Source organism: Chiloscyllium punctatum, chromosome 7, assembly GCF_047496795.1.
Source record: "Chiloscyllium punctatum isolate Juve2018m chromosome 7, sChiPun1.3, whole genome shotgun sequence".
Lineage (NCBI taxonomy): Eukaryota > Metazoa > Chordata > Chondrichthyes > Orectolobiformes > Hemiscylliidae > Chiloscyllium > Chiloscyllium punctatum.
This window is the reverse complement of record NC_092745.1, coordinates 109,044,000-109,065,860: the sequence shown is the minus strand read 5'-3', so window position 1 is coordinate 109,065,860 and position 21,861 is coordinate 109,044,000. Positions and strand designations below refer to the sequence as shown.

At 40.4% G+C, this 21,861-nt stretch overlaps 1 protein-coding gene across 2 annotated transcripts in view; it reads left to right on the top strand.

The window, feature by feature from the left end:
• cfap57 (cilia and flagella associated protein 57) overlaps positions 1-21,861 on the top strand; it is a 93,596-nt gene that overhangs the window by 31,348 nt on the left and 40,387 nt on the right. For both annotated transcript variants that reach the window (XM_072574565.1, XM_072574564.1), the window contains exons 8-16: positions 670-783; positions 3,543-3,755; positions 4,770-4,943; positions 9,065-9,226; positions 12,210-12,365; positions 14,276-14,369; positions 15,368-15,558; positions 18,347-18,520; positions 18,884-19,042. In XM_072574565.1, coding sequence (XP_072430666.1) covers positions 670-783; positions 3,543-3,755; positions 4,770-4,943; positions 9,065-9,226; positions 12,210-12,365; positions 14,276-14,369; positions 15,368-15,558; positions 18,347-18,520; positions 18,884-19,042 — 1,437 coding nt within the window. The remainder of the gene's footprint in view (positions 1-669; positions 784-3,542; positions 3,756-4,769; positions 4,944-9,064; positions 9,227-12,209; positions 12,366-14,275; positions 14,370-15,367; positions 15,559-18,346; positions 18,521-18,883; positions 19,043-21,861) is intronic.

Below are 21,861 nucleotides of genomic sequence, written 5' to 3'. Positions count from 1 at the left end.
GTCCCACATTGCCTCTTAAGGCATGCCAAGGCTAATCAGCCAGTCCTCCCAGGGATCAAGAATCCTAGGGAGAGAAGTTTAATCCATTGAGATCTGCTGACTCTACTGAGACTGGCAGCTCTTGAGTGCTAACCAAGAGATATTGACAGCTGTTGGTAGTACATCCACCAAAAGGCTGTGAATGGTCACTGGACCAGGCACAGGTGAGTGATTATGGGTGGGAGTTGCAGGTGAGAGGGACTTGCAGCAGAAATCTCAGCAGGAATCCTCCTGCCCTCCTATCTGATGGAAGTGTCCTTCAATTAAATACTGAATACCTTTGTAAAAAAATGCCCTACCCTGGATGCCCACAAGCGACCTCTCATGGGTTTACTTTCAGGCTTCCCACATGACCAATTTGCAGCCCTTTGTTGGATCAATATCAGTGACAGTGCGATGAGCCCCTTAAATGACAACTTAAAGGACTCGCTCAGTGGAGAGGCAGTGGGTCTGTGCATGGGCTTTTCCATTTGGAGGTCATTGTAGCAGAGATGAGAATGTGTGATGCCCACTCTTCTGCCCGATTAGTCACCACTCCCCCTACCAAACCTGTACATGGGTGGTCATTCAATTCTAACCAGAGTCTCCAGCTTCTATAATAATTTTTAACTTTTGTTTTTCTTCTTTCAGTGTTCCTTCAGCAATGGTGGACACCTGTTTGCAGTTGTGAATGGAAATGTCATTCATATTCATTCCACAACGACATTTGAAAACCTGGTTAATCTTAAAGGTCACAATGGGAAGGTGGGTTTCAGGATAATTATGTGTTACAGATACTGTGTTTTTGATTTTCTCGAACCTTATCAGTCTGCCTACATTTAGTGGTGTAGTCAACAGGTAATATTTATAAACATCAGTAAAATCATACTGGTGAGCATATAGAAAATGGTAAAAATGATCCAGTATTTTTTGAAGGGATGGGTACATACAGGGTTGTGCAATATATATGTATAAACATGTGTAATCACATATCAATTAAGGAAAAAAACCAAGACAATTTGCATATTGATGGCCTTGATTAAATATTGCCTAAAAGTAATTCCATATTCAAAACAGGGTATGAACAGCAGGAGCTCTTGTATTCCTACAGTTCAGAAGCATGTCATTCAGCCCATTCTGACCCTCTGAAGAGCATCCCACCCAACCCCCTGCAACCATGCATTCTCCATTGCTAATACACCCAATTTACACATCTCTGGACTTTATGGGCTATTAGCGTGACCAATTCATCTAACCTGCACGTCTTTGGACTGTAGAAGAAAGCTCACATAATCATGGGGAGAATATGCAAACTCCACAAGACCTGAGGGTGGAATCGAACCTGGGTCCCTGGCACTGTGAGGCAGTAGTGCTAACTACTGAAGCACCTTGCCAACTTGTACAATCTTACAAGTGAATGAATATTTGAAGACATTAAAGAATAAGAACATTAAAAGTAAAAACAGTAACTTTGAAGGTAGTAAAGCATAAGGACATGAGTCATAGCAATGCATTTTAAGGACAGTACTTATGAAGCATATAAATATGAGGAGAGCACGGATTTAAACGTAGTTGGAAAAAGCAGCAATGATGATGTGATGAAAAACTTAGTTATGCTGTGAGTTGTTAAGAACTGGAGTGTACTGCCTGAGATTATGGCAGAGACAGATCCGTTCAAGGCAATAGAGGACATCAGATTGTAGAGTCATACAGTTACAGAGTCATAGAATCATACAGCATGGAACCAGACCCTTCGGTCCAACCAGTCCATTCCGACCATAATCCCAAACTAAAGTTGTCCCATCTGCCTATGCTTGGTCCAAGCATTTCTTATTCATGTACTTATCCAAATCATGTACTTATCATGTACTTATTCATGTACTTATTCATGTACTAATCCAATACTTAACAGTATCCGTATTCACCACTTCCTCTGGAAGTTCATTCCACACACAAACCACTATCTGTGGAAGCAAGTTACCCCTGTTTGCTAATGTCCAGATCTTTTTCAATCTGGTAAAATTCTCAAGTTGAGTTTAACACTTTGTGACTTAAGGACAAAAGTGTTACCAGTGAACTAATCACAAATCAGAACTAAGGTTCACAACAAAGAATGCAAGTACATTACTCCTTATGTATAGCTTTGTTAAGGGGAAGATTTGCAGAATGTAATGACTGTTTGCACTTAACTGGTTCTAAAAACATTTCTAATTGCATTTTAATTCTGGGGTTCGGACCCGATATTGAGAACATTTCTGTGTTCTCACCAAAGTCACATGGGGGGGCCTGATTGATTTTCAATAAGCAAGTCAATTAGTGACTAGTGAATGGAGTTGTCATCCAATTAGGAGTGGTGGAAGCATGCAAAAGGAGGAACAGCAGCAAGAAATGTGGCATTGCGAGACCTGAGATAGTTGTGAATGAAGGCACTGGGGCCAGAAATCAATTCCCTAAATATCTGTTTAAATAGTCTCATTAAACTGCACAAAGATTCATACTTTTTGACTTTTGTTGATCCAGCCTTGAAACTCTTTCAAGTGCCACTCCATTTTGGACTGCTTCACTGACTGCTTTTGTGCTGTTTGATCACCCACTTTTCCTGGGTCTACATTCCCCTGGACTCTGAAATTACACGTACACTTACTTACAGGCTTAATTCAGCTTGTCTGTTGACAGCTAACTTTTTCAGGCTAGTACTGCCTCCCCCCCCCCAGCCCGTGTTCCTGCAAAACCTATTCTTTCCAATTTGCACAAAGTTAATACTGCTTGTGGGCTTTTCAATTCCCACTATCTGCTTCTTGCTGCACTGAATTATCAGTGGCACATAACTACTTTTGAGCATGGCCAAAACTACACCCTCAGCCCAACTCCCTGGACTTAAGACCTGCAGAGCTATTCAACAATTCTCAGACTCCAGACCTCAAATCGTCCATGTAGTTCAGCTGACTTTAGCAATATGGTTAATACCAACACTGCCTAGTATAGATTAAAAACAGGAAGTGCTGGAGAAGCTCAGCAGATACAGCAACACGTGTGGAGAAAGTTAACATTTTGAAACCATATGACATTCTGAAGAAGTTTAATATCGGACTCAGCATTAACCTTGTTTCTTCACGAATGCTTCCATGCACTCCTGAGCTTCCCCAGCACTTTCTGTTTTTATTTTAGATCTTCAGGATCTTGCATTTTGCTTTTATTTTACTGCCAAACATGGAGCGTGCTCTTATCCTTGTCTATCTCCTTCTCCAAAGAACCATAACCTAAGATGTTATCTTTAATGACCCCCAAACTGTTTTGAGTGACCTTTTACAATCGGGTCCTCCTCAATGTTGCTACCTAACAAATAAATGTAACTAGTCATAGATTGCTGGCTTGCTCAGAGCAGAAAATAGATACAAAAACAGAATTTCATTTCATATGTTAATTGTTTTCAAATGCAGTGGAATGTTGTAAAATACATGATAAAGTAGGCACTTTAACAGTTATACAGTACACGGATGATCTTCTATGTCTTCCCCAAACAGATTCGCGCTATTGTCTGGAATTCAGATGATAGTAAATTGATTTCCTGTGGTATGGATGGTGCAGTATATGAATGGAATACACTGACTGGAAAGCGAGAAGGCGAGTGTGTACTGAAGTCCTGCAGTTACACTGACCTTTGTATCACACCAGATAGTAAAACCATATTTGCAGTGGGGTCTGATCGAACTTTAAAAGAAATTACTGATTCCCAGGTGGGTTGAATATGTGTGCTGTTATATCCTGAGATAAAGTGGGCATGGTTCAAGGTCCAAATTTTCAAGAATATTACTAAATATTTCTGAGATTAATCAAATAAAAATCTTATTCATTTGACAGTTTTAGCTGAGTAAAAAAATACATTAATCCTGTTGCAACAAATTCTCATCACAATTTTCTATGCATAACAAATAAGAAGTGCTGAGTAAATAGATGACTGTCATATATTGTTGTATTTTTCAATACCATAATGTAAATGCCATCTGTATAATATCAATACATTAGACTTCCTTACTCTAATCTCATTCATGACAATAGGCAGCAAGACTCCACCGCTGGCCTGGTCCATTGCAATCTTTTATGCTCTAGCCTAGGTGGTGCCCCACTCTTGAAATAAAAGCTGAAAGAACTGCAGATGCTGTAAATCAGAAGCAACAACAGAAATTGCTGGAAAAGTTCAGCAATTTCTGGTAGCATCTGTGGAAGTCAGACTTCACATTTCAGGTCGAGTGATCCTTCCTCAGACCCTTGAAGGTTGTTCTTAAATTACCTTACCAGGCTTCCTTTGGTTTTCCTATCTTCATTTTTTCTCATAACTTGTGTACTAAACAGCCACCTGAGCAGGGCTAAGCCCAGAAGGTGAAATAAATATCTTGCCAGTCTCAGGACCCAGAGAAAAGTTTTATTTGTTTTGGTTTTGCTTTGAAATATTAAATTTAAAGAAAAGAAGGCTAATACTAGCAATGTATTTATTTCGTATGATTGTAGGATGACAGAGCTTACTCTTCTACTTAAAATTCTGGTGAACTGCAGCATTTTTCAGTAAAGAAAGATCAATAATGTACTTCTACATGTGAAATATACTTCGTAAAGTGACATTATTATATCTGAGCTTTCCAAATTCAGGTTCATTTTCAGGCTGAAATCTCATACTTTACAGATGAAGTGTTTCCATGACTGAAAGTCGATGCATCGTTTCTGCTCTTTTCCTTTTGCTCCTCCCCATTCAGATTATTCGGGAAGTTCCATCGAATGATGTTGCATATACCTGTGTGGTTATGTCCCATTCTGGGCGAATGTTGTTCCTAGGCGCTGCAAATGGGACAGTCCGGAGTATCAAAATCCCACTACCTGTAAAATCAGAATGGAATGAGTATCAGGCGCATTCTGGACCAATCACTAAGGTACTATATCAGAATATTCTACATCCTACTCAATACTCCTTCTGAAGTAGACCAGCCCCGGAATTTTCTCCATGAATCAGCAGCCCAGGTCAGGAAAATCCCGAGCTTGGCAATTCTGACTCAAGGGCAAGTGCTCCATATGTTCTGATTTTTTTTCCCTTGAGGGCTGGGGCAATTGTCAATTGGTGTTAACCCAGAATCCCCCAAAACAGTACAGAAACAATCACAGAGACCTTAGGCGTGAACTTGCTCACTTAATTTAAGTTTTGGCAAGACCTTTAGATGGGAATCAAAATTCCTAAGAAAAGTAAGGTTGCAGTGCAGAAGTACCTAACACATCAATTTTGGTACTAAACTGTAAGATTCTTTCAGTGATGCCTCATAGTGGCTGCTATTTATATTACAGGGTACTATAATGCTGCAGTGTGGGATTCAGTTATGAAGTTAAGTGGTCAAAGTTTATTGTTCTGACAGAGTAAAAGGAGTTTTTCTCTCATCTGATTTAATTCTGTGTATATGTCCAGTGACTAGAAGAACTCTCCCCTGCCAAACTTCATAAACCTACAAGTGAGTGGTTATGTAAAATAGATCCAATAAGATTTTGAAACTCTCCTTTATCAACAAGCCTTGGGCGTTGCTTCTTTGCAAGAACGGACTCCCTCAATTTTCATAGTAATTTAAATTCATCTTTGACAATGAACCAGATGGGATTAAAAATAATTTGCTTCAATTTACGTTAGGTTGACATTGCTCTTGTACTTGAACAGCTTTTTGACATTGTTTCCAGTTTCAGAGAGACAATGAGGCCTTGTGGTATTAGCGTGAGGTTATTAACCCAGGAACCAGCTCATGTTCTAGCAACCCATGTTTGAATCCCAGCAGGTGGTGGAATTTGAATTCAATAAAAATCTGGATTTAAGAATCAGATGATAACAGTGACTCCATGTCAATTGTCAGAAAAAACTCAATTGGTTCACTGATATCCTTTAGGGAAGGGAAACTACTGTCCTTACCTGGTCTTAACTGCCCTCTGAAAGGGCTTGACAAATCATTCCATTGGAATGATTGCTATAAAGCCTCAAAACAGAAATGAAACTGGACAGACCACCTGGCATCAACATAGGCACCAGAAACAACAATGGCAAAACCCGCCCTGTCGACTCTGCAAGGTCTCCCTTACTAACATCTGGGGGCTAGTACCAAAATTGGGAGAGCTTTCTCACAGATGAGACAAGCAATGGCCTGACATTATCATGCTTATAAAATCATACTTACAGACAATGTCCTAGACACCACCCTCACCATGGATATGTCTTGTCACACTGCCAGGAATAGAACCAGCAGGAGGTGAGGAATTCTCCAGGTAGTCCACAACATTGACTCCAGAGACCATGAAGTCTCACAGTACCAGGTAAAGCTTGGGAAAGGAAACCTCCTGCTGATTACCATGTACTGTCCTCCCTCAACTGATCGATCAGTGCTACACCATATTGAACAACACTTAGCAGAAGAAAGGGCATAGAATGTACTCTGGGGATTTCAAATATCACCACCAAGAAGGTCTCTGCAGCAGCACTACTGATGAAGCTGGTAGAGTATTAAAGGACATTGCTGCCTGACTGGGTGATGAAGGAATCGATAAAAGGGAAAAATATACTTGACCTCATCCTTACTAATCTATTTACTGAAAACCCAGTCTATGATATTGTCAATGACAGTATCAGTAAAATGACCACCGCACAGTACTGGTGGAGAATAAATCTCACCTTCACATTGAGAATACCCTCCATCATGTTGTGTGACACTATCACTGTGCTAAATGAGAAAGTCTTCAACCAGATCTATCGACTCAAGACTGAACTTCCATGAGACGCTGTGGGCCATCAGCAGCAGTAGATCATACTCCAATGCAATTTGCAAACTCATTCTCCTGCATAACCCTCAGTCTATCAGTATTCTCAAGCCAAGGGATCGGCCTTGTTTCAATGGAGAGTGCGGGAGAGCATTCCAGAAGCAGAACCAAGTATACCTAAAAATGAGGTGTCGACACAGCAGAATTACTTGCATGCCAAACAAAATAAGTAGCAAGTGATAGATAGATCTAAGTGATCCCACGAATAATGGGTCATATCTAAACTCTGCAATCCTGCCAATTGCAGTCATGAATAATGGTGGACAATTAAACAACTCACTGGAGCAGGAGGCTCCACAAATATCCCCATCCTCAATGATGGGGTAGCCCACCACATCAGTGTAAAAGATAGGGCTGAAGCAGTCACAGCAATCTTAAATCAGAAATGCCAAGTGAATGATCCCTCTCAGTCTCCTCCAGAGCTCCCCAAGATGCCAATCTACACCCAATTCAGTTTATTCCACGTGATATCAAGAAATGGTTGAAGGCATTGGATACTGCAAAGGCTATGGACCCTGACAATAGTACTGATGAATTGTGTTCCAGAACTCATCCCTCACTAAGCTGTTGCAGTACAGCTCAACACTGACATCTACCTGACAATGTGGAAAATTGCCCATGTATGTCCTGTACACAAACACTGCAAGTCCAACCCAGCCAATAACCATACCATTAGGTTTTTTTTAACTCATTCATAGGATGTGGGCATCACTGATTAAACCAGAATTTATTGTGCATCCCAAGTTGCTCAGAAGACAATTAAGAGTCACCCAGATTGCTGTGAGTATGGGGTCACATATAGGCCAGTCCTTCCTTCAAGGATGTGAACCAGATGCTTTTTTTAAATCCGCTGCAAGTAACAATCGTTGCCATCAGACCTTTAATTCTAGATTTTCTTTTCATTGAACACAAATTCCACAGATCCTTACCCGGGTTACCGGATTAATAGTCCAACGACTATACCACTAGGCTATTGCCTCCCTTAATTCGTGATTATCAATAAAGTGATGGAAGGTGTCATCAACATTGCTATCAAGCAGCAACCTGCTTACTGGTGCCTAGTTAGTTTCCATCAGGGCTACTGAGCTCCTGATGTCATTACAGCTGCATGAACATAGACAAAAGAGCAGAATTCCACGGGTGATGTGAGTATGATGGCCCTGGGCATTAAGTTAAAAATCACACAACATCAGGTTATAGTCCAACAGTTTAGTTGGAAGCACACTAGCTTTCGGAGCACTGCTCCTTCATCAGGTGGTTGTGGAGGGCTCAATTGTAAGACACAGAATTTATTGCAAAAGTTTGCAGTGTGATGTAACTGAAATGATATATTGAAAAATACCTTGATTGTTGAGTCTTTCATCTGTTCGAATACCATGATAGTTTCGAACAGATGAAAGACTCAACAAACAATCAAGGTACTTTTTCAATGTATAATTTCAGTTACATCACACTGTAAACTTTTGCAATAAATTCTGTGTCTTACAATTGCTTTCTCCACAATCACCTGATGAAGGAGCGGCGCTTCGAAAATTAATGCTTCCAATTAAACCTGTTGGACTATAACCTGGTGTTGTATGACTTTTAACTTTGTACACCCCAGTCCAACACCAGCAACTCCAAAACCTGGACATTAAGGTATGACTAAGTATGGCATAAAGAAGCCATAGCAGAACTGCAGTCAGTGGGAAGTGGAAGAAACATGCCTTGCACTGAGAAAGATGGTTGAGGTTGGTGGAGATCATCATGTCAGCTCGAAGGATAAATGCTGGCACAGCCACTGATGCCCACATCCCATGAGAGATTTCAAAAAAGTTCAAAATGTGATGTCCCAATCCTTTCTTTTCCTGTCTTTGCTGAAAGATATCCATTTGTTGCATAATATATGCCCTGTATCATATCCCTAATAACATCAAAGTCCACCTACCATTCTTTTATGTGTTCTCTGAATATTTTCTTTACCCTTTGAACACAACTACATTCTCTTGTGTTGGTCCAAAGCAGAGATGGAAAGCATATGCTTCTAGGTGACAATAAATCACCAACCACAGTTGCAGATGATATGTATTGGAACCCATAAATTATGTTATTTTAAATGTTAGACATTTCTCCCAGCAAGATGTGAGAAAGTGATTAGTGCACATTTGTCAAAATCCTTACAACACTGTTTTTCTCTTGAAATGACCAGTTGTTTTCTCTTTCTGTACAGATGGTTGTTACCTTTGATGACCTATACCTGCTGACAGTTTCAGAGGATGCATGCTTTATGATCTGGAAGATAATCGATAAAGAGGGCCGAGTGCTGAAACGTGACAAAGAAGTTGGCCACGCAGAAGAAATCCTGATCACAAAATCAGATTTGCAAGAAAAGGTAATGTATTATTGATCATAAACAATTAAATGGACTGCACATGCTTTGCAATAGAGAATTTTCCAAGAAGAATTTAATCTTTAGATCTCTTGCCCACATAAAATGAAAAAAACCAAATGCCTTTCAGCAAGGTTTGCTAAATAGTTTTTGTAAGTTTACAGCAGTTAATAAGTACCCCAGCTTTCAATTAGAAATGTACAGAATTATTCACTCTCATTTTATCCTGAGGCAAATTAGATTTGTTTCCAATATTTAAAGCAATATTAAAATATTTAATAAAAATTGAAAGAATTGTAGATGCTGAAAATCAGAAACAAAAACAGAAATTGCTGGAAAAGTTAAGCAAGTCTCGCAGCTTCTGAGGAGAGAAATCAGAGTTAACGTTTTGAGTCTAGTGATCCTTCCTCAGGACAGATATTGAAAAGTTAGTATCTTTGCTGTTAGGTTAGTTTTTCCAAGCAATGTTCAATTTTTTTGGAACTAGATTTAAATGCCACTTTCACTGCCACCTGAATGGCCAGAAACTGTCTGTTGAACTGGAGGGTGTTAGTTGGCTTCCATCTGAGGAGGAAGTTCTTCCTCTGAGAGTTGCTAGCCAATCAAATGGCAGCAGTTTTCAGGTTTCAGCAATGCACCAGGAGTGATGGCCACTCCTGAGAACACATCCAGTACCCAAAAGAGAGCTATGACATAGCTGTATGAGGAGGTACGTGGTAAGTAGTGCATAGGAATTTGGCAGAGCAGGCTAGAAGGCTATAGGGAGTGGTGGGTTAGAGGATGGATGCTAGCGTGGTCAAGTCAGGGTAGAATGAGAAACCCAGCTGGAGGAGAAAACCATTTGTGATTGCCACCAATGTGCTCAAAGCTTGTAAAGGAAGTAACCCCCCTACTCCACTGCTGTAACCCACCAACTGCCACAGCACTGAGAGCTGCAAGCATGTCGGTTGGCACTGGCATCTACCCAGAGCACAACAAATTGCAACCAGGAAAATAATTGGCCCATGGCTAGATGGGCCACCTGATATCTACCCCCATCACTTGTAACGTGGCAGCAGGAGCAGGGACAGAGAGCTGGTTGTCACAATTTCACCCATGCCATTATTCCTAATTTTACAACTCCCATTTTCTTTGAAACCCACTTTGGGAAAATGTAAAATTCTATGCAAATGTTTGTCACACCAAGACAAATCAAAAGCAGTACATCAAATGAGTGGGAACTTTGGTCACACCATGAGTAACACTCTCGTGCTCTTGTTACCACTTTCCTATCCTTTACAGTCAACAAAATTCCTCTCTTCCAGCATTCTTGTGCATAGCAGAATTGTGAGTGGTACTTATCTTGTAGACTACAATGATTCAAGGATGCTGCACACCACCATCTCAAGTTAGGGATCAGCAGTAAACGCTGGCCTAGCCAGAGATCTCCATTTGCCTGAAACAATGGAAAAAAAGTAGGGTTAGCATGTCTAGTCCTTTGAGCCTATTTGCTGTCCTGTGAGATCGAGGATGATAAAATCTTAGACTGTAATTTTCTGCCTTGTATGGTGAGGTGGGGTAAAACATTCAATTCTGGGAGGGTGACAGATGGACATCTCACCACATTCCCACCTGCACTGAGTAAGGCTGCAGCTAGAAGGCATATGGTCAGTGTTCACCTCTCATTACCAATTGATAGCCTCGGTTAGGTAATTAATAACCACTTAAGGGGCACATGCCACTGTTTCTGGTGTTAACCCAGCTGTGGGCGACCTGTGTGCACTGCTTGTTGTCTCCCAGCGAAGGAAAGGGGTTTCATCCCTCCTTTGGATGTTTTCAGTTCCTGATCTAGGAGCCCGCACAGGAATTGAGAGATCAGGGAGATCTGCTGCTCAGATGACTACTCTGTTGTTGCTTCTGAGTCCCCCAAAGCCAACTAATGAACCTTTCCCATCATTTTACCTGTGCCTTGGGCCATTCCACAATCCAGGACTCTGCTGGCTGTCGCTCTGACAGAAGCCACTTCCTTCCTATTGACATTGCTGACCAGAGGAGCTGTCGGTCTGTGATTGACCAATTGCTGTGCTCCCATGGAGAAGTCCGCCTGTGAAAACTCATCTGCCTGATTGGCCTGAGTTCAGTGGGCTTTCCCCAAAGGATGCATCATGGGTCTCTCATGGACTCTGGAGCTGGCAGGTGAAACCGTTTGCATTTCTGCAAGATTCTGCTCTTAGAATGCCAGCCTAACTGGATTTACTTGCCTTCATCCCTACCCTTTGATAAGCACAAATCTATCAATTTCAGATTTAAAATTAACAAATGAACCAGCATGCCCTATGTTCTTCTATTGTGAGTTGTAGATATCAACTGCATTTTGGATGTACAATTATTCCCTTTTTTCAGATTCTTTCCCTGAGTTCTGGACTGCCCAATCAATGGAAATGGCGTCTGTCAAACCTGCCTGTATCTCTTAATATTTTGAAAACAAGGATCAAATCAATGACTAATCTTCTAAATTCCAGGGAGTACAACCCTAGATTTGTAATCCCATCTCCCATTTTAGTCCTTGGATTCCACATATCATTTTTGTATGCTCCACCCTCTCCAAAGCCAGTGTAGTCTTGCTAAAGTCTGGGGCCCATACCTGTACATAGTACTCCTGCTGTGATCAAACTAGCACCTTGCAGAGCTGAAGCATAGGCTTAGTCTTTTTGCTCATCATTTCTGTCGTTGCTTACCTATATCGGCTCCAGGTCTCCCAAAAGCTCAGTTTTAAAATTCTGACCCTCATGTTTAAAACCGTCCACTTTATACCAACTCCAAACCCTAACCTTCTGTAGCACTCAGATTATCGCTCAAATTCAAAGTTGCTATATAAGTTCATGTGTTGTTGGAAAATCATTTATAACACTCATAATTCAGTTGCTGACTAAATTTGTTGTTATTGTTGTAATTTTACACTACAGGTTAAACTGATAGTTGAAAATTATTTTGTCTCTTTCAACAGAATCAATTGTCATTGGAGTTAAAAACTCGTGTCGAGGAACTGAAGATGGAGAATGAATATCAGCTCAGACTGAAGGACATGAATTACAGTGACAAAATCAAAGAATTGACTGAGAAATTCATTCAGGAAATGGAATCTCTGAAAACAAAAAACCAAGTAAGTAACAAAAGCAGGTTTTAATAATATTGTCCTCGGAATGTGGGGTTAGCATAAACATCTATGGCATTCGTATAACAATTTATCTTCTAGCTTGTATCTTGTCAATGTTTGGAGGAATACACAGGCACTTGTTAGGATGGACATAAATATGACCATGCAAAAGTTAATTCCAAAAAAACACATTGAAAAATTATGTACTACCAGAGATTACTTAAATAATTAATTTAACCTTTAACTTTGGTGGGGAGTTTGGGATATATAGAACATAGAACATAGAACATAGAACATAGAACATAGAACATAGAACAATACAGCACAGAACAGGCCCTTCGGCCCACGATGTTGTGCCGAACTTCTATCCTAGATTAAGCACCCATCCATGTACCTATCCAAATGCCGCTTAAAGGTCGCCAATGAATCTGACTCTACCACTCCCACGGGCAGCGCATTCCATGCCCCCACCACTCTCTGGGTGAAGAACCCACCCCTGACATCTCCCCTATACCTTCCACCCTTCACCTTAAATTTATGTCCCCTTGTAACACTCTGTTGTACCCGGGGAAAAAGTTTCTGACTGTCTACTCTATCTATTCCTCTGATCATCTTATAAACCTCTATCAAGTCACCCCTCATCCTTCGCCGTTCCAACGAGAAAAGGCCGAGAACTCTCAACCTATCCTCGTATGACCTACTCTCCATTCCAGGCAACATCCTGGTAAATCTTCTCTGCACCCTCTCCAAAGCTTCCACATCTTTCCTAAAGTGAGGCGACCAGAACTGCACACAGTACTCCAAATGTGGCCTAACCAAAGTCCTGTACAGCTGCAACATCACCTCACGACTCTTGAATTCAATCCCTCTGCTAATGAACGATAATACTCCATAGGCCTTCTTACAAACTCTATCCACCTGAGTGGCAACCTTCAAAGATCTATGTACATAGACCCCAAGATCCCTCTGTTCCTCCACCTGACCAAGAACCCTACCATTAACCCTGTATTCCGCATTCTTATTTGTTCTTCCAAAATGGACAACTTCACACTTGGCAGGGTTGAACTCCATCTGCCACTCCTCAGCCCAGCTCTGCATCATATCTAAGTCCCTCTGCAGCCGACAACAGCCCTCCTCACTGTCCACAACTCCACCTATCTTTGTATCATCTGCAAATTTACTGACCCACCCTTCGACTCCCTCATCTAAGTCATTAATAAAAATTACAAACAGCAGAGGGCCCAGAACTGATCCCTGCGGAACTCCACTTGTAACTGGACTCCATGCTGAATATTTACCATCTACCACCACTCTCTGACTTCGACCGGTTAGCCAGTTTTCTATCCAATTGGCCAAATTTCCCTCTATCCCATGCCTCCTGACTTTCCGCATAAGCCTACCATGGGGAACCTTATCAAATGCCTTACTAAAATCCATGTACACTACATCCACTGCTCTACCCTCATCCACATGCTTGGTCACCTCCTCGAAGAATTCAATAAGACTTGTAAGGCAAGACCTACCCTTCACAAATCCGTGCTGGCTGTCCCTAATCAAGCAGTGCCGTTCCAGATACTCGTAAATCCTATCCCTCAGTACCCTTTCCATTACTTTGCCTACCACAGAAGTAAGACTAACTGGCCTGTAATTCCCGGGGTTATCCCTATATCTTAATAAAGAGAGTACAGCACGAACAATAATAAAGAGTCATCTTTGATAGGACAATATTGATTCAAAATTAAGTTCACTCAGTGGGGTGTCATTCTTTTCCAGTTCTTCAGACTATGCAAACACATTAACATAAAGCATTTGATCCACCACCTTGTATTAATATTTACTTTTATTAAGTAAACTTTTTGGTGTGGTGCTTATGGAATCCAACTCTCAAAATAATCAGACATTGTGGTGTGCTGTAGGTTTTGAAGACTGACAAAGACAAGATTGAGATAAAGCATAAGGAAGATACAGCACTGATCCTGGATAGACATACAAAAGACATTGAAGACTTAGGTAAAAAAGCATGCTGCATTTATTCTTGTCTTGTGTCTTCTAATCCTATAGATTGTAACTAAATGTTGATTCCCTGAGTTGATAAAATTAATTAACTGACCTATTGCTTAGAAACACTACAATTCAAAACAGTGAGGCAACTTGACAGTGTAGTTGCAGTATTCCTATTTGCTCCTCTTGTTCTTCATGCATAAAGACTACAGTCTTACCAATCACAATATCAATAGGGCATTCAGAGGCTGGTAAGATCCTTGTTCACAGGCCTCATCTTACTTTTCATAAGCCAGCCTGCAAAAATGTGCTACTTGGTAGTCAGTTGTCTGACTTACTTTGATCCATTATTGCTACCAGAGGCTGTTCAAGCCCGCAGAAGAGTTTCCAGTTTGTGGAAACTCTGTGTTAACAGGTATCATTTGACACTTCGTTGTCAGAATGTGTGTGCTGAGAAGCACAAAGAACATATTTATAAAATACTGGAAGTATGCACTAGACCCTCTGGCATCTGTGAAGAGAAAGAGTGGATTAATATACTTGTCAGGCCGCTTAGCGCCTGTTATGACATTTAACACTAATCTGGAACCTGACTCCATTTACCCAGCTTTGCTTCTTATTCTTTAATACCTTTGGATAAAAAGAACCTATCAAGTTCAAATTTGGAAAACCAATTGATCTATTATCTAGTACAGTTTGCAGGAGGGACCTTCCGTCGTCCTTTGTATGTGGAAGATTTCTTAACTTTACTTCTGAAAGGCCTACCTCTAATTTCTAGATTACACCCCCTAGTTCTAGACATCCCAACCAGTGGAACTCATAAAGCATTCTTGTATCTTGTATCAGCTGATCAGCAGATGGTGATGATCACCCTTGTTTATTTTCAATGTCTAATTTAGGTTCTTGTACACAGTTAAATCATAGTATAGTACTAAGAGTGTTGGAATTAACTTCACAGCATACTCCACAAAATATATATTTTACATCTAAATTTACTCTAATTGCAGAAAGCATAAACAACCAGAAACTAATGTTAGAATATGAAAAATACCAGGAGTTGCAGCTTAAATCCCAGCGAATGCAGGAAGATTATGAAAGACAGCTCAATGAAATGGATGAGAGCAAGAGCCAAGCATTGGAGGAACTGACTGAATATTATGAGACCAAACTCCAGGAGAAGGGTAAATTTATTGAACAGGTAAGACAGAAGAAGCCCATAGATCAGGAATTAATAGGCCTCTGTATGGTTTCCTTTCTGAACGAGTGACTAATGATGAGTAAAAATATGTTAGTCATTCGGTAGCACAGACCTAAGAATAATACTTAAGAAGGATACATTTCATCAATGTTTTTTTGTTTTGTACTCATCCGGTCAATTCACATGAAATACCAAAGTAAAGGGAAAAACTAACATTTACATTGTATGAGGAGAGGCTAATGATTGGGTGGCAAGTATCCATTCAGTGTTTAAGGCAGTGCTATGGAGAATGCACTAGTTATTGATGACTGACAATTAACTGCAAATGTTGTTTAAATTTCAAACTGGCAGATTGACTCTGAATAAAGCATTACCCTGGGAAATGAATCAGATCAAGGCTGTGGCCTAATTTATTGAGTTGAAACAGGAAGAGTGTATATATATATTTGGTCTGTATGTAAAGAAAAGGGCCCTAAGTGTTCAAATATTTGGCATCCAGTAAAACAAAAGTGCATTATACTACAAACCTGGCTAACATCCTCAATTGGTTGGCAGCTTAAATCTTCACACATATTCTGGTTTATTTGTCCAAATTGGGACAAGCATTGGGTTGGTCAGTAATTTGACTGTTGTGAATAGTGAAGTGTTGTTTAATGTTATTCATTCGGAATTGGAGCATATGGCATACATATCGAACATCACACCAACACTGAAATGCATATACCTCATTACTCATTTGTGTGACAGACAGAATGTCTTCTCGGCATGACAGCAGCATCTTGTTAGTAGCAAACATCAGTCATGCTACTGCTGCATAGTGGGAAATAAACTGGTTCATTCATGTTTTTAATATCATTTATTTGAAGTTTGGGTGTTAAGTTTTAAGTTAGTAGCATATGAGTTTCCTGTGTCTGAAATTAAGAAATATGTCATTTTAGTAGCTATGATGATTTCTTTTAAAACAGTTTGTGAGGAGTACATTAGAAACTTAATGGATTTTTGTTTACTTTAGGATTTTATGACTTAGCAAGGTAGACAATTGTACTTCAAGGTTTTGCTAGGAATTCCTGGACTGAAAAGTTTTTTTTAAGCTTACCTATAACAAAGACGAAAACCTTTTGTTTCGCTTTTACTTGGTTTTGCACAGTTTTGAGAAGTCCTTTCATGGCTTATACATGTATTGACTGGGAAAGGGAAAAAATATATTAAACTAGATTACTTCAGAATAAGGAGTTTGTGATAGCCCCAGAACAGAAATGTTGGGATAATACCCTGAAGAAGACTTGAAAAAAAGGTTTGTTTAAACTCACATGTTTGTTAGCTCCTTTTCAGAGGCTCCAGCCAGAAGTTGAAGTCACAGTTACCTTAAACCCATTGAGGTGTCAGAGATACTGATTCTGCTATAAATATTGTTCAAGGGTTACTGTTGGATAAAGTATATGGGATGGTTTTTTTTTAATTTGTAAAGTGAAATGGACCATGCCAAACCCCCTCAAAATCTATTAAGCAGATAATCTAGATACTAACTTTTTTTTATTTTAAAGGTAATTGTAAGGCAATTCCAGATGCAATTTGATTTGTTAAACTACTGGGCATTAAGCAAAATATGCTTTATTTTTACACTACAGTTAAAAAAGAGACAAATTAAAATAAAATAATTGGCTTAACTGTAACTGTCGAAATGCTTATCAAAATAGTCTATAATATATATTATATATATATAAACTACTACCAATTAACTGTTCCAATATAATAGCATCCATTAACACACCCTTGGCAAAAGCAAATTCAATAAAATACATTGCCTCAGATACAATTCTGGCAACAAGGAAGAGAGCCCCAGCTTTGAACTGTAACAGAGAGAGGAATAAGAGCTTCTGCATCCAGCTTCAATACCCCAGCAACTGCTGAAAGCCAAAGCTAAAAATCCTCTTTTGTGGGAGATTGATCCCACCCATTCACGCTGTTTCTATTCCAATATAAAAAAAAAGGTCTCACAAGCTGTTTACTTGATTGGCTTTTGAGCTGACAGCTCAGTACCGCTGTCTCAACCCTCCTTCATTAAAACAAAATGAGGACAAAACACATCTCTTAAAGCCATAGAGTTGTCACAAAAGATGAGTTTATGGATTAATGGGATTATACTTTTCCTTTCTGTTTAAAACTCTTCCAATTTGGTTTATAAGTAAATTATATAGTTTATTCTATTTTATCTTAATTTTATTTGTTTAATAAACTCTAGTTTGTTGTCAAAACGATATTTGAAACGTGTGCGTTTCTGTCTTAGTGAGAGACCACCTTGTTAAAAATAAAATATGATCTATCAAGCCAGATTGCAATCTGACATGTCAAGTAATAACATTAGGTAGGATCAAAACAAAAGTAAAATCAGTAACTTCACATTTTGCTTCAACTTCTGAGTTTCCTTACCTTTTACTTGATCTGAAATAGTCTGGGCACTTTACCTGACCAAAAATGATGGCCATCAGCCCTTTCATAAGTGAGCACAATATATAGCAGGAAAGGATCTGATCAAGTTGGCTATTGCAAGATGGGTTTGAGGTACCCTATTTCTGCATCAAACCTGTATAGTGGACAAATGGCTTGGGCCCTCTGTGGGAGGTTTCTGGTAAAGTGAACCTTAGAGCTCATGGAATTGTAGGAATCCCAATGCATGTACAAACCAGTGAAGGTAAGGTGGATAGGAATAGAGAATTACTATTTTTAAAACTGTATTGTATTTTTGTATTATTCTGTTCGCTTGACAATCTCATTTAAATCACCTCAGCTGCAGGAAGAGTCCAGGCAACAGATTAAAGAATCTGATGAAACAAAGAAACAGATAGAAGAGGATGCTGACCGTGAAATACAGGACATTAAAATCAAATATGAACGAAATCTGAGAGACGAGAAAGAGGCAAATCTCCGGTTGAAAGGAGAGACAGGAATCATGAGAAAAAAGGTATAAGAAAGCAGAAAAGACAGGAGGGCTTATTTTCTTTTTGCATCATTTGTAAAATCTTACAAATAAAATACTTTCAGGGTTTAGGAGGCTAGGCAAAATTTCACCCCACCCTCGTGCAATTGGAAAATGGAAATCCAGGCCTGAGTTCCAGAATATGGGTGAAGCCCAGACACTGTAAATCTTTTTACCATAATCTGGCACAATGATAGAAATGTTCAGAATAAAGCAAAAAGCTTTGACATATTAATGTGATCATTCTTTTCCTGTCACAGCTTCCAAATTCACGTTTGTTTCTGTCTGTGAAAATGGCCTCAAATGATAGAGTATCTTATTTATCTCCCTCATTTCTTCCTTTCTCAGTTTACCAGCTTGCAGAAAGAAATTGAAGACAAGCAGGGAGAGATTGAGAAGTTGAAGAGTGAACACCAAAAACTGCATGGAGTTATCAGGTCACTGGAGAAAGACATCCAAGGACTCAAGAAAGAAATCTTAGAACGTGATGAAACTATTCAGGACAAGGTCAGGCAATGAGGAGGTAGTTGGCTGATATGCCAGTGGTAATTACAGACACACAGGGAAAATAGATTAAAACAATGGAATGTACAATTCTATAGAAAAATACATGTAGACCAATTAACCTGCTAATGTTGGAAAAGGGAACTAGATATTAAATTGTGTAATTTTGCAATTTATAAGTGACTTATTTAAGTTTATAAAGCAATATGTGGTTAAATGAATGATAGGATTGAATTTTCTGACTTCTTTTCAGTGTGTTTTAACGTGACTTGGTAGAAGTGGAGTACACAAAAAAGAACAGGTGGCTAGCTCGTCCCCCAGCTCCACCCTAAGTTGCAGGTGTGGGTAAGGCATCAGGCAGCCCGCATGCCTTTAGGTCCATAGAGGAACTAATCATATATTCACAAGCTATAGGAGCAGCATTAGACCATTTGGCCCACTGAGTCTGCTCTGCCATTCACTCATGGCTGATATTATGGATGTTAATGTTCTGCCTCCACTGCAATAATATGTGCATCCGGGGAAGACTGCGAATTTGCGAAAGAGCTGCTGTTGAAAGTTGTGAAGGAAAGGGTAACTAATGCCTGCATTTTGCACCCCAGCAATCTCTAAATTCCAGCCTCCACTGCATTCCCTCGCTATTTTGAAGGTCCCTAACCCTTCTTAAGCAATGTTCCCAGACTTATCTTTACGTGTGCGGGAAACCTTACAAATTGGCGAAAAAAACAGCAGACCTGAGGATTGGGACCACTTTAGATTTCAGCAAAGGCGAGGAAAGAGATTGATTAAGGGTGGGTAAATAGAATACAAAAGTAAGCTTGTGGAGAACATACCAACTGATTGTAAAAGCTCCTATCGATATGTTAAAGGAAAAGATTAGTGAAAATAAATGTAGTCAGACGTGGGGGAAGTTATAAAGGGGAACAAAGAGTTTGCAGACACGTTAAATACATGTTTAGGTTCTGACTTCACAAAGGTGGATGCAAAAAAATCCCAAAAATATTGGGAAACACAGGGTCCAGTGAGAGAGAGTAATTGAAGGAAATTGGTATGTGTAGAGAAGTGGCGTTGGGGATTTAGGTGGGATTAGAAGTCAATAAAACCTGAAGGCCTGATAACCTATATCCCAAAGCACTCAAGGAAGTGTTGCTAGAAATAGTGATCATCTTTCAAGATTTTTTAGATTCCGAATAATCAATTTCTATGGATTTAAGATTAGATAATATAACCCCATTATTTAAAAAAGATATTAGAAAGAAAACAGGGAATGATAAACTAGTTATCCAGACATTGATAGTGAGGAAATGCTAGAGTTCATTATAAAACATTTAATAAAGGAGAACTTGGAAAACAGGGACAGGATCGTTCAGAATCAGCATGGATTTATGAAAGGGAAATCAGAGATATTTGTATCATCAATAGTCACAGGTGAGGTGCCAGAATACTGGAGGTTAGCTAACATGGTGCCACTGTTTAAGAAAGATGGTAAGGAAATGCCAAGAGCTATAGACCAATGAGGTAAAAAACAATGACTGCAGATGCTGGAAACCAGATTCTGGATTAGTGGTGCTGGAAGAGCACAGCAGTTCAGGCAGCATCCCAGGAGCAGTACAATCGACGTTTCGAGCAAAAGCCCTTCATCAGGAATACAGGCAGACAGCCTGAAGGGTAGAGAGATAAGTGAGAGGAGGGGGGGGTTGGGAAAAAAGTAGCATAGCATACAATAGGTGAGTGGGGGAGGGGATGAAGGTGTTAGGTCGGGGGGGGTGAGGGTGGAGTGGATAGGTGGAAAAGATGATAGGCAGGTAGGACAGGTAATGGGGACAGTGCTGAGCTGGAAGTTTGGAACTGGGGTGAGGTGGGGGAAGGGGAAATGAGGAAACTGTTGAAGTCCACATTGATGCCCTGGGGTTGAAGTGTTCTGAGGCGGATGATGAGGCATTCTTCCTCCAGGCGTCTGGTGGTGAGGGAGCAGCGGTGAAGGAGGCCCAGGACCTCCAAGTCCTTGGCACTCCACCTCCTCCAAGACTTCCGTTTCCCCAGCCCCCAATGCCTCATCTTCACCATGGATATCTAATCCTTCTACACCTCCATCCGCCATGACCAAAGCCTCCAAGCCCTCAATTTCTTCCTCTCTCAACGTCCCCAACAGTACCCTTCCACCGACACTCTGATTTGTTTGGCCGAACTGGTCTTCACTCTTAAAAATTTCTCCTTCGAATCCTCCCACTTCCTCCAGACCAAAGGGGTAGCCATGGGCACACGTATGGGCCCCAGCTCTACCTGTCTCTTTGTTGGTTATGAAGAACAGTCGATCTTCCGTAATTTCACCGGCACTATTCCCCACCTCTTCCTCCGCTACATTGATAACTGCATTGGCGCCACCTTGTGCTCTCGCGAGGAGGTTGAGAAATTCATCAACTTCACCAACACATTCCACCCTGACCATAAATTTACCTGGACCATCTCTGACACTTCCCTCCCCTTCCTGGACCTCTCCATCTCCATTAGTGACAACCGACTTGATACCGACATTTTTTTCAAACCCACCGACTCCCACAGCTACCTGGATGTCACCTCTTCCCACCCTACCTCCTGCAAAAATGCCAGCCCATATTCCCAATTCCTCCGTGTCCGCTGTATCTGCTCCCAGGAGGATCAGTTCCACCACAGAACACACCAGATGGCCTCCTTCTTTAGAGACCACAATTTCCCTTCCCACCTGTTTAAAGATGCCCTCCAATGCATCTCATCCACATCCCGCACCTCCACCCTCAGACCCCACCCCTCCAACTGTAGCAAGGACAGAACGCCCCGGGTGC